At 48.5% G+C, this 14,961-nt stretch overlaps 1 protein-coding gene across 2 annotated transcripts in view; it reads left to right on the top strand.

Moving 5' to 3' along the window:
* FGF18 (fibroblast growth factor 18) overlaps positions 1–14,961 on the top strand; it is a 75,229-nt gene that overhangs the window by 15,708 nt on the left and 44,560 nt on the right. For both annotated transcript variants that reach the window (XM_069772386.1, XM_069772385.1), the window contains one exon: positions 14,751–14,931. In XM_069772386.1, the coding sequence (XP_069628487.1) occupies positions 14,751–14,931 (181 nt within the window). The remainder of the gene's footprint in view (positions 1–14,750; positions 14,932–14,961) is intronic.

Here is a 14,961-nt window from a genome sequence, read left to right as displayed (position 1 = left end):
TGTGGCAGCCGGGTTTTTATAAAGGGAAACCGGGAGTGCCAAATAGATGCTCGACTCTTTTGTTAGCAGGTACCAAGCTGGTGTGACTGGCAGCACTGAGTTACTGCTCCAAAGCCATTTTTCCCATCTCCGGGATGGTGCCGGCAGTTCTTGCAGCGTGTCACCGCGTGTAGCCGAGGGGACTCTGCCACCGCGCGTGGCAGCATGCGGCAGGCTGAAAGCAGCGGTGATGGTACAGGAGCATTGTTTTGGGGAGGGCATCAGTGAACTGGGAGGTGCAGGAATATAACTCCTCAAACACGCCTTCGGGCAGGGTCCGGGGGATGCCCAGCTTCGGGGCTCACCTCCCTCTCAGTCCTCGTTTTGCTGACCGCCTTTGGGTTGGCAGCTTCTCCGCGGGCTTGCGAGAGCGCTGGGCTTGATGAGGAGCATCTTGGGTGCTCACACCGAGAAAGAGGTGGTTCCTGTCGCTTGTGTTTTCCCTTGAAGCTTTTGGAGCTGGCCGTGTGTTTTGTTCACTAAACGTGAACTTCTAAGGCATTTTTTAACGTCTTGGTCTTACGTTGGGGATGGTTTCGGTCTGAAATTGTGCTTTGCTGATGGGTCCTGGAAGCTCTGCAGCATTTTACTCTGTGGCATCTTAGAGTGTGGTTTCAGGTAGGGCCACCCTGGAGAGATGATGGGAAATGGAAAAGGTTGTTGTTAATGATGATTTTAATTGAGTTTTGCTAAATAGAAGTGGGTCTGCCCAGGTAAGTTGATTTGAAGAGATGTAAAGTAGCACATTTTCAGATGGAAATTGGTTCTGTCCACCTCCTGCATCAGCAGGGCTCCCATGGTGATGTATTGGGGGTTCAGAGGACATCCAGAGAGCTCCATCCTGCCTTACAGTTCATGAAATAGGTTTTGCAAGGCAAGCAAAGCATAAAGTGAGATCAAAAGAAAATAACTCCCTTGCAGAGACGAAGGAAATTTTGCATCTTATGTTTCAAGTAAGAGAATTCCTGATCAAAATCATCTCTTGAAAGCCCTGTTCCAGAAATAGCTTGCAAGACTTTTGTAAATAAAGATGTTTCTTATGTACATGGGAAGAGAACTACACAGGAACAGCTCTACTAGTGCAGGTGCTTGGTCATGGTAACTTGGGGAGAGGAGAAGGAAACTCATCAGCAATGTGTTGGCAAAGTGTGCAACTGAAATGCGGAAAAGTTGTTTGAAGGACAAGGGGGGGGGTGCTCATCTCCATGGCTGTGATTTCACAATTTGCCCTTTATTTTTAGGTAATTTGCTGGCCTACTCCACTTTTCACCCTGACCGCTCTTCCTCAACACTATTACCCCCGGACCTTGCCTTTAACAAGTCCCAGTGGGTTCAGAGGGCTGCAGTGGCTTTTTCCTGGGAGCTGGTCTCCTGCTGGACTGTGCTGTGCTGTTGTCCCAGTTCCCTGCTCTCTCCTGTTCAGGAGCCTCCAATGGCATTTCCCAACCCAAGCCTTCCTGTGGCACAGCAGCGCTGAGCATCTCTGGCCCCTGCGTGAACAGGGCACGTGAATCTTATGTCCCCTCTGTCCCCTTTCTGTGAATTTTGTTTTTTGATATAGCTGTGTACTTTGCTTTTTAAAGAGCAAGGGTTGTGCCCCTGGCTCTTCCAACGGTACCCCAAGTCAGGGCTCGTCTGATTGACTATTTGGATATGGTGGGTGAAGTCCAAGGACGGAGAACATGTCATTACATATTGCTAGCATCACTGATACACGGGAACTGGAAGAAGAAAAGGAAATGCCCAGTGGTGGTTGGTATTTTATTGGGTTTTTAGACCTGAGGAGAAGTCACCGTCTCTGTGAATCACAGCTTAAAGTTCGCAGAGATCTTCCTCACATACAACTGCTTTTCCTGTTTTGACACAAAGCTTCGGCTCAGCCTGGTGTTTGGGGAAGGGCGGGTCCACGGTGACCCCTCGTAATGCTGCCACGCGTCAGCCACGTTCAGCAACACCAGCCCTGCTGTCACCGGCTTTATTTCACTGGGCCAGGGTGAAGAGCCTGGAGAGGCTGTTCCCCGAGCTGGGCATCCCCGTCAGGTGTTGTAATTAGGCTCTGAAAGAGAGATCAGCCCAGAGAGACAGGACTTTTTCCCCTCAATAACTGATATTAGCAGGCCGGTATTCAGGAGACATGTAACCATTGAGGCTGTTGTGTATTTACCAGTTTCCAGTGATGTTTTGGTAGTTTCCGTAACATGGATTTGATACTTGCCCTGAATCTGCAAACGTCTCCCTTCAGAGCAGTTCCGTTGGAGATGGTGGGAGTAAAGAAGATGCTCAGTTGAATGATGGAGAAGACAAACTTTAAATGTAGGAGGGGAGGGTGCAAGCTGTCGGAGGGATTTGGGGTCTCAAACAGCTAATGTCAGCCAGTCCTAAAAGCAGGCATGAAAAAACTGGAGGCAGGCGAGTGGGAATGAACGCGAGGCAGAAGTGAGGTATCAGCAGCACAAGCATTCCCAGCAGAATGACTCCTGCCATTTCAGTAAATCCCCCGATTGGCCTCCAGTTATTGTTAGATGGATTAACCTCCCTGTCCTTGGTCACAACCATTTTCTTATATCCCAGCACTGTGTGGAGGCTGCCTCATGGCTGCGTGATCATGGGATGTGTGAGCGGTGACACCTGAGGAAGTCCCTTTCCCCTCGGCACCATTCCCGTGTAGGGTCACTAGGTGTTGTCTTGCCAGAATAAGCAGGAGCGGGACCAGTTGGAGCTTAGTAAAAGGTTTCCAGAGAGGAAACTCGACAGAAGAAAAGTGGCATGGGATAATTCGATAGGGTCTCCAGGCACCTCTGCTGAATCCGCTGTGTGCTTTTGGAGAAGGCACCTTTCATGTGAGACCAGTGCTTGGGAGCTACCGTCCAGGGAGATAGTTGTTAGCCACGTCTCTGTTTTCTTTGCAAATGCAATGGAAAAAGGTGTTTTGGAAATCCTGCCCTGAACTCATGTGCGCTGCTCGGCAGTTGCCATGTTTTACCCTAGAGGGAGTTGCTTTTCTGCAGTGGGAGCAGGGATCTCTGTGTTCCTTGGACGATGTCAGGGGACCGGGATGAAAGGAGCTACGGGGGTAAATATCGGCTCACTGCTGCAGTGCTGCCACTGCAAATGTTTTTCTTTTATGGGGAGAGCGGTCTCTGGTGACCTTTTGTCTCCTTCTGATGGTGGTGTTTTCCCGGGAATCGCTTGGGTTTCATATGTCTTGTGCTTTTGCTCCTGTTTTCGTAGAGGTCCCAGCTGGGCCAGTATCGAGCAGAAGAGCCAGAGATGTCACCTTGGACCTGATGGGCCCATGCTTTAAACTGGCTTTGTAAGTCCTAGGGGTGAAAGACTCTGCCTTTTTTCCGGGATTTGGAAAACCCCTGAGCGGTTTCAGGGGAGTGGGCTTGGGGATTCCGCTCTGCCCTACTGCCGTGGCCAAACGGGTTTGCAGCTGGAGCATCTGCCCTGGGAGGAAGTTGCTGCTGATGGAGGGAAGGAGAGAAAAGGTCGGGAGTGCTTTGAACCTGGCAGGTTTTTCAGTAATTGGGCTCAGGTCTCGTTTGAAGAGACGAACAAATTGCTGGTAAGTATTTTTAGTGGGGTGCCTGCAGCTTTTGTCCCAGGAGCACCCCACTGGGAGGACTGCCCCGGTCTCTGCTGCAACCCAGCCGGTGTGGCCAAGCTGGGCTCCTCCACCGCTGCATGTGAAGTGGGGCGAGGAGCGGCGGGCGATGGGGACAAACCGTGGGCTCAGCTGGCAGCACCCCGGGGACGAGCGGGGATAGGGGAGGGGCAGCCCCCTCACCCTTATTTCTCGCCTTTGCGGAGCTCCCTGTGCTTTGCACAAAGGCTTTTAAGTCGTTCGGGGGCAAGTTGGCTGCTGCTGCTGGGTCTGCTTCAAAAGGGACCTCCTCCGCAGCTCGCCGCGCGGGTGATACGTGCTCAGGCACGGGTTACTGCGCTGCTGCCTCGTGGGAGACCGGGTTTGCTCTTAGTGTGTTTTGGGCTGGAGAGACTTTACGGTTTCCTCTCGAGGTTTTCTTTCTTGAATGCCTGTTTCAACTGCTCAAAAACACTAATAGACAACTACTTGCAACAGTTTGAATCGCTGAAGGGTTTTAATTCCTGTGTATCAGGGCAGTTTATTTCAGCAGGAGTATTTTCTCCATAAAGAAAAGAAACTCTTTCTTTTGTTCAGGTAGTGAAGGCAGTTGTAGCATGCGAAGCTCCCCAAATCCAACTGCTGGCTTTGTGGATCCATGATCTCACAGGGGTTGGTTGGGGGCTGTTCTGCAAAGCCTTGTTGCAGTTTTCTTTGCAGCGATACCTGTGCCACGAGGAGGGACGCAGCATGAAACTACTTCTGAAAGATATTTATGTCCTGGTGCTAGCAGCGAGGAGCGGTGGCAGTAGCACAGAGCCATGCAGGGAATCTGGGTCACGCGTGGCCCGTGCGAAGCCTGAAGGATGTTGTGGGGAATTAATGAATATTGAAACTTCCCCCCCCCGTGCAAAGAGTGCACCCCTTGGGAGGCATGGCGGGCAGGGGGGGAATTGTTTTGGGTTTTGTTTTGCCCTCACTGAACTTGACGGTGTCAGAAATAACTGTGGTGAAGTGGCGATGGTGGGAGCTTAGCTCTTCCCCAGCAAAACCATCTGGGGAGAAACCACGGTAGGAGATTTCAGCTGTAAAGGGGAATATTCTGGAAAGCTTAGGCTTGTGGAAGCAGTGATTTTTGCGGATCAGGACTGTTGTGAAGGCTGTTGCAGTGTAACACATCCTCCAGAGCCGATCCTGTCTTCCCTCCGTGGGCTGTGTGGCTCAGGGTGGGTTTGGTCTGCGTGGTAGGACGTGTCCAGAGCAACGTATGTGCAGTGAGGTCTTGGTCCTGGGAGGTGCGAGGGTTTCTGCTGGCACCGAGGTTTGGGTTGCCGTGATCAGACGCTGCCCAGGTCCAGGCCGTGCAGTTATGAGGCGGTGCCGTTCAGGCAATATTTGGCACCAGAGGGGATGAGACCTGAGTGGGTGGCTGGAGTGGGAGATGGCAGGTGGGGCAGTGGGGCCTTCACCCTGTCCCTGGATGGCTCCGCCAAGGTCTACGGTGAGTGGCAGAGCTAAATAAACAGTTGGCTGATACTAGTTCAGCTTATTCCTAGGTTTCTTCCAGTAATAAAAGTAACAACAATTAGTGCAGTAGTAAATGGGATTGTTGTACATTTTGGAAAACTGGGTGCTGAACATGGGAAGAAATCTGGAGCCCTGAAACCCAGCCTGTCCAACTTCTGCCTGGCGAATTTGACAGCTACGGCATTAACCCTTGCAACTTCCTGCAGCCCAGGCTGCACAGAGATGCCCCATGGAAGCCTGAAGTGACCGCATGAAACCACCATGGAAATTTAATGTATTTTGGTAAGCAAGGGAGGAATCTGTTTGAGCTGTTTGTTTGGTTTTATTTTAATATCCTCTGTTTTTTTCCCCCTACTTATCTTTCTGAAACTCCCCTTCTTATTATTCTGGAATCATCACACTATTTCCTAAAAATATAGTTTCACTAAGATCTTGTTGGATTTTTTAAAATGGACAAGCAGTGGATCTTGTGGGACAGAGTCGTAGCACTTGAGCAAAGCAAAACTGCTTTGCACCCGCGTGGGCCCTAAGTCTTCCTGCGTCCAGTATCTCTTCCTGAGACAAAATCACATGGATAAATGACGACTTTGAGTCAGGATTGCTGAGATCGCCTTAAACTGGTATCACAGATATCCTATGAGACCACAGGGCTGGACATCTTAAAGCTCTGTCCTGATCTTGCGTCCCAGTTTGGGAACCCCAGAAAGGACAACCAGAGTTACTGTCAAATGTGCGTTGCAGCGGGTCGATCTGCTGCATGGAGGATCTCAGTTTTCCCCTCGAGACCTCGGTCGACTGATGGTCGGCCAACGGTCGGAGCTGCAGAACTGAGCACCTGCAGATCCCTTTGGGTGTGTGGGGACCTGCAGTGACCCTTCGAAATCGTCCTCGGGGGGGAGATGAGGTGCCAAAGCTGGAGTGGTCACATCTGCGTGGCGTCGGGTGGCTTCAGGCCAGACCTTCCTTCCAGCGCCGACCTCCCTCGCAAGCCCTGGGCAGCGGCTTTGGAAGGCGACGTTTTGCCAGTCACAGTGGACCACCCAGTTCTGATAAGGGCAATTTAGAAAGGAAGGGGAAGATTGTGAAAAGAGGGGCAAAGGGGCACAAAGGGAAGAAAAAAAAAAAACCCACCGCTGAACAAAAATGAAGATCAAGACCGCTGTTAAACACACTGCCTGCGAGGGAGGTCTCCACCGTGCCTTTTCTAATCTAGAGCCAGCAAGGATTGTATTAACAGCTTCAACGCAATGGAACAAATTAATCCCTGATGTAATTGAAATCGGTGAGGTCTCACAATAGGTGAGTTTGACCCAGTGGGATAGAAATAGAACAAGTATTGGAATGAAGGCGTGAAATGAAGTCACACTGTTCAGCCATTGGTATTTCATTCCTAGAAACAAAGGCCAGACAAATGCAGAGAATACATGGCTCTGCTGGGCATGGTTGAAAGCTGCTCAATAATATCAAGCTTTGAAGGGATATTTCTGTGTGGAGAGGAAGTATATAGCAGAGATATAACAAGCATTAAAAAGAAAGAATGACAAAGAAAGAAAGGAAGAAAGAAAAGGCCCTGCTTGCTCGTTGCTTGATTGATAGCTCTAGTAAAATAATACCATCCCTGAATTTAAAAAAAAGATACATGCAACTGGAGAAAAGTAAGAAAAAGAATTAAGGTCTGAATTATATTTCTGGAGAATCAAAACTGTCAAGAGCTTGTGGCGAGAGGCGGTGTCCTGCAGATACCCCTGCAGCCAAGATGCACGGGGCTGATTTCCTTTGGTTAGCACAGGTAGCGGGAGCTTGTCCCACTGGGAAAGAGGTGCCTTTTGGTGCTGGGAGGTGGCTTGGTCCCCTTCGGTGCTGCTGCACCACGGCACGACGCAGGCTCCTGCGGGGAGGGGAGGTGGACGCCGGAGGGGTGGGCTCCCTCTTGCAGACCGCTGAGCTGCTGTTGCTCATGGTAATGATATTAATAATGGGACCTGGGGGCTGCAGCCAGTGACCTGGTTCTGAATCGGTGAGAATGGGCAGATGCAGTTGGGGATGCGGAGGACGGGGTGTTGGAGCCCGTTTGAGAGGGCTGCGTTGCAGCGCTTCGGCAACACTCTTGTGCTGGGCTTTGCGCCGGCAGGCAGCGCTGGCTGGAGGTACCTTCCCCTCCTCTGGTTGCACGCGAGTACAGCTGGGGTTTTAAAAGTCATTAATCAAGGCTGAAACTCTGCTCTTCCCCAGACTGAACCATTTCCCAGGGTGGAACAAGTTTAAAATGTCACCATCTCACAAATGGTGCGTTTTCACAGTTCTGGCTGAGGCTCACTCCATCATCAAAAGGAGAAATTTGGTTTTCTCAAAGGCGGCATCATCTTTCCCTAGAAAATGGCCAAATACTGACTGATGGGCCATAAAACATTCGTTTCCTCGAGCTCTCTCAGGTTCCAGTTTTTTGGCACTCTCTCCTGCCTTCCTCATGGTTTTTCATACGAGGCTCAGTAACAGTGCTGCCTGCCATCCGAGGGTCGGTGGACACGTTGCTTTAGGGGAGCTGGATAGCAGTGGTACATGGCTTGGAAAGCCGGCGGGATCTCGGGGAGATGCTGGGGAGTTTGGCTGAGCAAGAGCCCTGTTTCTCAGGGGCCGTGTGTTTCAGAGAGAGCGAAGGTCTGACGCTGCCCAAGGAGACTTAATGTATGGCTTCTCTGAATGCAGCAGGCAGCTCTCTGGAGAAAAGGAGGCTCCGCTTGCAGAGCAGTTTTTGGATCCAAGTATGTGTCACCTCGCTGAGCTGTATGTCCCCTCTTCCAAGCCCTGGAAACATTGTCTCTTTGGGTCTTGTTTAACATTTCTGAAATCCAAAGGGACGGGCAGGCTCGACCCCCTCGTCACCCCGTTTCCTTCTCCTTTCCAGCTCCATCCCTATATGCACTTCACTTAGTGCATTAAACAAAGAGCAAACATGCTTGAATTTCACGTACTGCAGCAACTTGAAAGTGCTCAAGTCAAAGAAATGAGGGGCTCAATTTCAGAGCGTATCTCCGCAGGAGTGGGGAGAGCTCTGGGTTTCTCCCTGTGATGGGCTGATGTCTCCTGCATGGGCCCAAGCTGAGGGAGAGCTTTTGGCACCCATCCTCGGTGCGGGCAGGAGCTCCTCTGCGACGAGGGCGGGTGTGGAAGGGGAGGTGGAGGTGGTCTGGTGCTTGGCTTTCGTCCTTTCCCAGCATGGTGAAATGGAGGTTGGGGAGAGAGGGGAGACACGGAATAGTCCGAACACATCGCAAGGAGAAGCACAAGGGGGAAAAGTATTATTCAAGCTGAAGGACGCTGTTGGTACAAAATAAACAGGTGTAAACTGGATGTAAATATACGAGGTAGAAAATTAAGGCAGAGAACATTAGGGAAGTGTTTCTGAGACAGCCTTCTAAGGAAGCAAAGACAAAAGATGGCTCATGACTTGATCTATGAATGGGCTATAGAGTGGTACAGCTCTTGTGGAGCGAGATCTTTTGGCATTTTGGGTTTTAAATAGGACATTCATGCTTGTCCAATGAAATATTTTTTCCCACCAAAATATAATATCAAAAAGCATTTGAAGTGAAATACTTTGTAAATGCCATTGGTGGAGTCTTTTGTGGAGTCTCATGTCTGCATCTTTTTTGAACAACCACTTCCATGGTGCACTGTCTTGCCTTTTCTCACAGTGAGTCCTGGAGGGTACACAGTCATCATCCAAGGTGACATCTCCCAAGACTGAGAGTGCAACTTAGGTTTTCGGATATTTATTTTTCAAGGAAAAAATATTTTTCTGTGGAGAGCAGGAAGAAACAAACACCACAACAAAGGTCTAAGTTCTGTTCTTTTGAAAGGCTCAGTTACATTTGTGCAATTCTGACGCTGTCATGCCGTAGCCTCTCTCCCGTTGGATGCATAGAGATTCACTCCAAAGTACCCTTTCCCTTCGCTCCGGGTTCCTGCTGCGCATCTGAATATAGAGCCGCTTTGTGTTAGATGAATTTCCAGATGTGCTTCTAAACCCGAAGAAGTGAACGCGTCAAAGCAGCGCACATCCATTTCTGTCTGGCTTTGAACTAGGCTCTGTAACCCGAAGGTAACAATATCCTGGCGATGGACTGACTTTGCAGTTAAGAGGAGGAAAAAGCAGCAAACGAGTGCATTGTGTTTCACTGTATGTCGAGGATGGCTGTCATGGTGAGCTAGCAAATCCTGCTGTAATTGGCATAGAGGAATTTTTCCAAAGTCATGGAAGCAAAGTGGTTTGTTACTTGCCTTTGTGGACTTGAGAGAGATCTGTCTTGGATATCCTCTTGTTGACCTTATTGAGTTAACTTTCATGTGTTTAGAAGGTCATGGAGAAAATCATTAATATTCGGTTGATTTGATGGCTGAAAGGTAATAAGTATTTCCTGCTTATCAGATGGGGTTTGAAAGGACTTTGAATAGCTTGATTTGTTTATCTTTTGCAATTGGTACGGCCCTTAAGGAGAGGGATTTTGTATTCCTAGTTCAGTTTTGGGAATGACATATGATTTGCTCTCTAATGAGGCTTGGAGGCTCTGTAGGATGAAAAGCAAAAAACCAGGAAATTCTGAAGTCCAGCTCCCAGCTAACTTGGCCATGCTGTGGGCCTTGGACATCTCATGCTGTAACGCTTTATGACATGAACAATAACAGATTAACATCCCCTTTTACTGGAAAGCTCAAAATAGAAAATTTGAAGTGCGTAGAGGTTGGTTGGATGGAAAACCAAATCCCGTAAACATGGCTTGGCACCGCGAGGGTTTCATTGACCTTGGCAGGGCTGCGATTGCTTTCCGTTGACAGCCAGGCATCGGTGTTCGCAGACGTGTGTCACAAGCTTGTGTAGGACTAACATCGCAGTGCTGCTGTCAGAGGCTTTTGCCGTTCTTGAGCGTTTCTTGGATTACTTAATGGTGAAACCTTAGGCTGCATCAGCAAAATGGTCTTTCCCTCGCCCTCCATCTGGGATTTAACAAATAGGAGAGTCATTCTTTAAGCTGAAGGATCGTTGTAAAGCCATTTAAAATGAAATCCACTCATTGTTTGAGAATCATTTGGCAAAAAAAGCACTTGAAAATCTCCCAGTGTGGGCACTCTGAAGACAGATATCGTTTCTGGTTTCTGTGGCTCTTTGGAAAGGAGGTAGGACTAAATGCACCTACCTTGAATGATTGGGCAAGTACCACAGAGAGGAGGGAGAACTTCTTCTTTTCAGGTGTCAGCCATTTTTGATGCATTCAGTGAGGCATTTCTGGTGCATCAGTTGCTTGAGGTGATGGTTGTTTTTAACAGGAATGGTGGTTATTACCTTGCATAAGCTCTGTGTTGCCAACTGTATTTTTAGGATGTCTTTGTAGCTGTATATCATCACTGAAAGATGTAGTGATAAATAAATAATAAATGGATGAGGAACTTATTGAAAAGACAAAGAGGGGAAGAATAAAAATGAAACCAGATTTGATGCTCTGTTTTAACGACGGTGATTTTGCAGATTATAAACCATTGGCAAAGAATGAGATGAGTTATGTGAAACCCACTACCCTGAGTTGCTGAAGTTGTCCTGCGTAGACAGCGGCCCATACCAGGTGAATAGGTTTGCAAAATAGACCACAATGCAACCCCAAATCTCACGAAAACGCTGGAGGAGATAAAGTAATGCAGGAAATCCTTTTCCTGTCCCTAAAGAGTGTCCCACAGGGCACATTGCTGGTCAGGAGCTAGAAGGTGCAACCAGCCGTTCATTTCGAGGACCTGTTCTGCTGAACTCTGGATCCAGAGTCTGTAGTTTTTACTACCTACAGCATGGATGCGTGGATGATCAGATTGAAAGGCAAAAAAAAAAAAAAGGTGGTCATTTTGTGTATGATATTTTTATATGTGGTAATAACATATTCATAGTAAGAAAAAAAAAAAAAAGATTTCCTTTTGCTTTGGTGAACAGAAGTCAAGCCCTTAAGGTTTCAAGTGGGGCTGGAACTTAAAGATGTTTCTGCATTCATTTTTGTGTGGTTGTGATTGTTATGGAAATGTATTTGGGGGTGGATGGACTTGGTCTTAGGTGACCTTCCTGAGTGAGTGTTGGCGATCAGTTACCGAAGGAGGCATATGTTACTAATTATTTTGAGATTTATGAAAGAGAGTCTCTCTTATGGTATATATAAATGGACTTTCTTATCTCAGTAAAGTTATCTGCTTGAAGGACTATACTCTTTAGGGGAGGGATATTGTGAGAATGGATTTCAGCAATGATCAAATAGGTTTTATCTCATGAAATTGACACCGCATGAAATTTTATTTTGGAGTATTGATACTCTCTGCAGCGGGCCAGATGCAGCCCAGGCTGGCACGGCTAATTCACCTTGGCCACGCTCCAGCAGAGCATCCTGTTTCAACAGAGTGGTTAAGGGTGTGCTTATCTTTGAGCAGGCAGCTAAATCCTGGTGGTTTCACTGCTGCTCTGGACCACGGCTTCTTGACCAGGGGACAGGTAAGCTGCAAGCAGAACCTGGAGCACGTTCCTCCTCCAGGATTTCTTTCCCTGGGTTAGAGCTGGACCTGTTACTGTGGAAGTGATGGGGTGATACGTGCTTGGGCTGACTTTATTTCAGGAGTCGGTGTCCCCTGCCGATCCCCGTGTCAGGCTGCTGCTGGGCTTGGAGAAGGTGTTGGGCTTGTGGGTGATGCCAGCCTGGCCCTTGGCTGGGGGAGGAAGAGACGTCATCCCCCGGGGCTGCAGCGTGCCCGTCTCGCGACGGGAGGAGATGCTGCGTTAGCTGACCTTGGGCAGGAGAACTGTGACGAACATGCGCCGGAGGGTTTGTGGCATGTTGGGAGCTGACCACGGCGCAGGATGGCTCCATGGGCACTCCAGAGTCCACGCAGGCACTGCGGCTACGGGCTGGGGCTGCTGCGGTGTGAGTGCTCAAGAGACAATTAAGAGAGAGAATTAAAACATGTTTTGGAAAACAGATTGCCTTTTCTGTTTGAAGTTTCCAAGAAGGCAAAGCAACCTGCCCTTCCCCCCGCTTCAGATCCCACCTGTTTTGTTTTTTTTTCCTAGAAAAATGTGAAATTCATTAACATGTGGTGAAAGCAATGTAATGACGTCATCTTGATTTAAAATCTGTTTTAAATCTTAAAATGATGGAGCCGGAATCTTAACTGCAAATAGCCTTGCTTTTGTGGGTACGAGGCAGACTGTCAACATTACTTGAACATCTCTGTTTTTAGTCGTTTAGCATGCTTCGCAACCATATCACTTGAAAGCAACAAGAGATATAGGAAGAAAAAAAGAAATTAATAGTATTCGTGCCAAAAGCCAAGTCCTGCTTGCTGTTCTCAGACATAGCTGCGGTGCCTTGGGAGAGGAGAGTGAGCAGAGCCTGGCTCCGTGACAGCCAGGAGCTCCGTCAGCATCCCGCGGTACCCTCCCGGCAGGTGCCGCGGCTGCTTCTCCTCTCGCGTCCTCAGCTTTGGGTCACGGCTTCTTGCTGCACTGTTTTCTGAGAGCGGGAAATATTGCTACAATTAATTGTGTAATTCTTGTCTGTCACCCCTGTCATCACCTTGAATGTCTGTTTAGACCCAGCATTGCCCTGAGTCTCCTTTTGCTCAGCCTGTGCGGTTAGCTCCTGCAGTCTCCTCCTGACTTCTGACAGTAAAAGAAGAGAGGTAAATTGCTTTCTCTCCTAGGACTTGGGATTCAAATAGCATAATCCCAGCATTTAATAAGGGCAGCAAAGGCGATCCCACAACATCCCTGTGAACCTCATTGCTGTTGCCACTGTGCTGAATATAATGTTTTTGTTTGGGTTGCTTAGTGAAGCTCTGGTGCTAAGCAGCACTGCCGGCCCGAAGTTTTCCTCCTGCTGCTGATCTGTGTGTCTACTTGATAATTCAAAATGCTAAAAAGTTCTTTTGAGGTTTTGACTTTCAGGGAGTATTTGGCTTCAAAACATTTGCTGGTACGAGACGACATATGCAGGAGGCTGAAGTGGGGCTGTTTTGCGTGCTGTGGCCACTTGCTCTTATGTGTTTTAGCCTGCAATTGACCTGAATGAGGATTTATTGACCCTTTTTCATTTGCATTCCCAGCTCCATCCCTACATCAATATATCAGAACACTGTTGCTTGCAGGCTAGGGGGAAAAGCATGCTGTAGTGGGAATGTGTTAGAAGAAGTAGTAACTCTGCTAGGCGTAGTTGTTCCTCTGACAGTCCCAAACCTAGGCATCATTGAATTCCCATGTGATTCTTATTTTGTCTCTTACACGCAAGTGGTACACAGCATTAGAGCTCACCAACAATGAGTAGACTTTGAATGGTCTTTGTCTTGGTCAAATTAAAAATTGCCAATTGTGCAGTGGTTTTGTATGTGTGCCACTCGATAATCTTTTGGTTTCCAAATGATTTATTGTCCTGTGAAGGGAGGAGCCTGCCACCAAAATATTGTCCATCTGTCAGCTCGGAGTGGGCAGCGTGGATGTTGTGGTGCAAATGCTCTTGGGGACAGATCGTGGAGCGATTTCTGGCCTTTTGTATTGTTTGGGTGTGAAGTGCTTTTGGGCGCGTGCTGCCAGGCTCCCCTTTGGGAGAGCATCTTGAGAACGCCCGGGTTGTCTGGTCCTCTGGCCTTGGGCAAGGCATGGGTGACTCTGGACGCAAAAGCAGGAATCCTGTTTTGGTGTTTCTTGGGAACAGTTAAGATAGGAAACAAGATCTGCAGAGAAGGGCAGATGTGTCCAAGAAAGTTTCTGGTAATATTTTAAGGCTGTAGTGAACTACGGTTAATTTAATCCATTGGCCAGAAAAAAACAGATGAAGTGGCTCTAGCGATCAGACCCCTGCTGGTAATGGCCTCGCAGCTGGACGTGCTGGTTTGGCTCTCGCTGGCCCTCGTGATCTCTCCCCAAGCCATGGCCCTGTTGAGGCAGACAGAGATGCATCCATAGACGGCCACCAATGAACTGGCGTCGTTGAAAAGCAGAGCTGGCAAAAAAGTTAGGCTGAAGAGTGCCCGTGTACAAATGACACTTTCATTGTAGTAGATTTTATGCCTGTGCAAAGCTAGAGTCCGGTCTGCTAATGTCAGCATAAATAGATTTTTCCCTTGACTTCTTCCCTGCAGTTAATCCAGGGAATCAATGCAGCTGCTGAAGGTGAAGCACGAATTCTCTAAAATGGAGTCGTCCATCCCCTTTTTCCCATACATGTCTGTGTAACCTGGTAGAGGTTACATATATGCAAAGGAGAGCCTGATTTATGGCCAGCATGGCTGACCGGGATTAAATCAAAGCAGGACCGAGCAGAAGTTTTTACTCAAAAAGCCCCCAGAGTTTGATTGTAAAAACCCAGGTTTGGTTTACTGTTGAGAGCCAGCTCTGGCTAGAATTACATGTTGAGTGCCTGATACTGCGGCCGCAGCTGTCAAGTAAAGGGCAGCCAAATCCGAGTCCTCTTGCGCCACGTGCCCGTTGGCAGGTTGGTGTGCAGTCTTTCTGTCCAAGATGCTTCTTTTGTTTCATGGCCTGTTCTCTTCTCTCTCCCCGCTCCCCATCCACTCTCAGATGTTTGCTGCCGAGGAGAATGTAGATTTTCGGATACATGTGGAGAACCAGACGCGAGCGAGGGACGACGTGAGCAGGAAGCAGCTTCGGCTCTATCAGCTCTACAGCAGGACAAGTGGGAAACACATCCAAGTGCTCGGCAGGAGGATCAGTGCCAAAGGAGAAGATGGAGATAAATATGGTAAGAATATTTACTGGGATCCCCCAGACT

The sequence above is a fragment of the Haliaeetus albicilla genome, chromosome 27 (assembly GCF_947461875.1).
Source record: "Haliaeetus albicilla chromosome 27, bHalAlb1.1, whole genome shotgun sequence".
Classification (NCBI taxonomy): domain Eukaryota; kingdom Metazoa; phylum Chordata; class Aves; order Accipitriformes; family Accipitridae; genus Haliaeetus; species Haliaeetus albicilla.
This window is presented reverse-complemented; position numbering and strand designations above follow the sequence as displayed.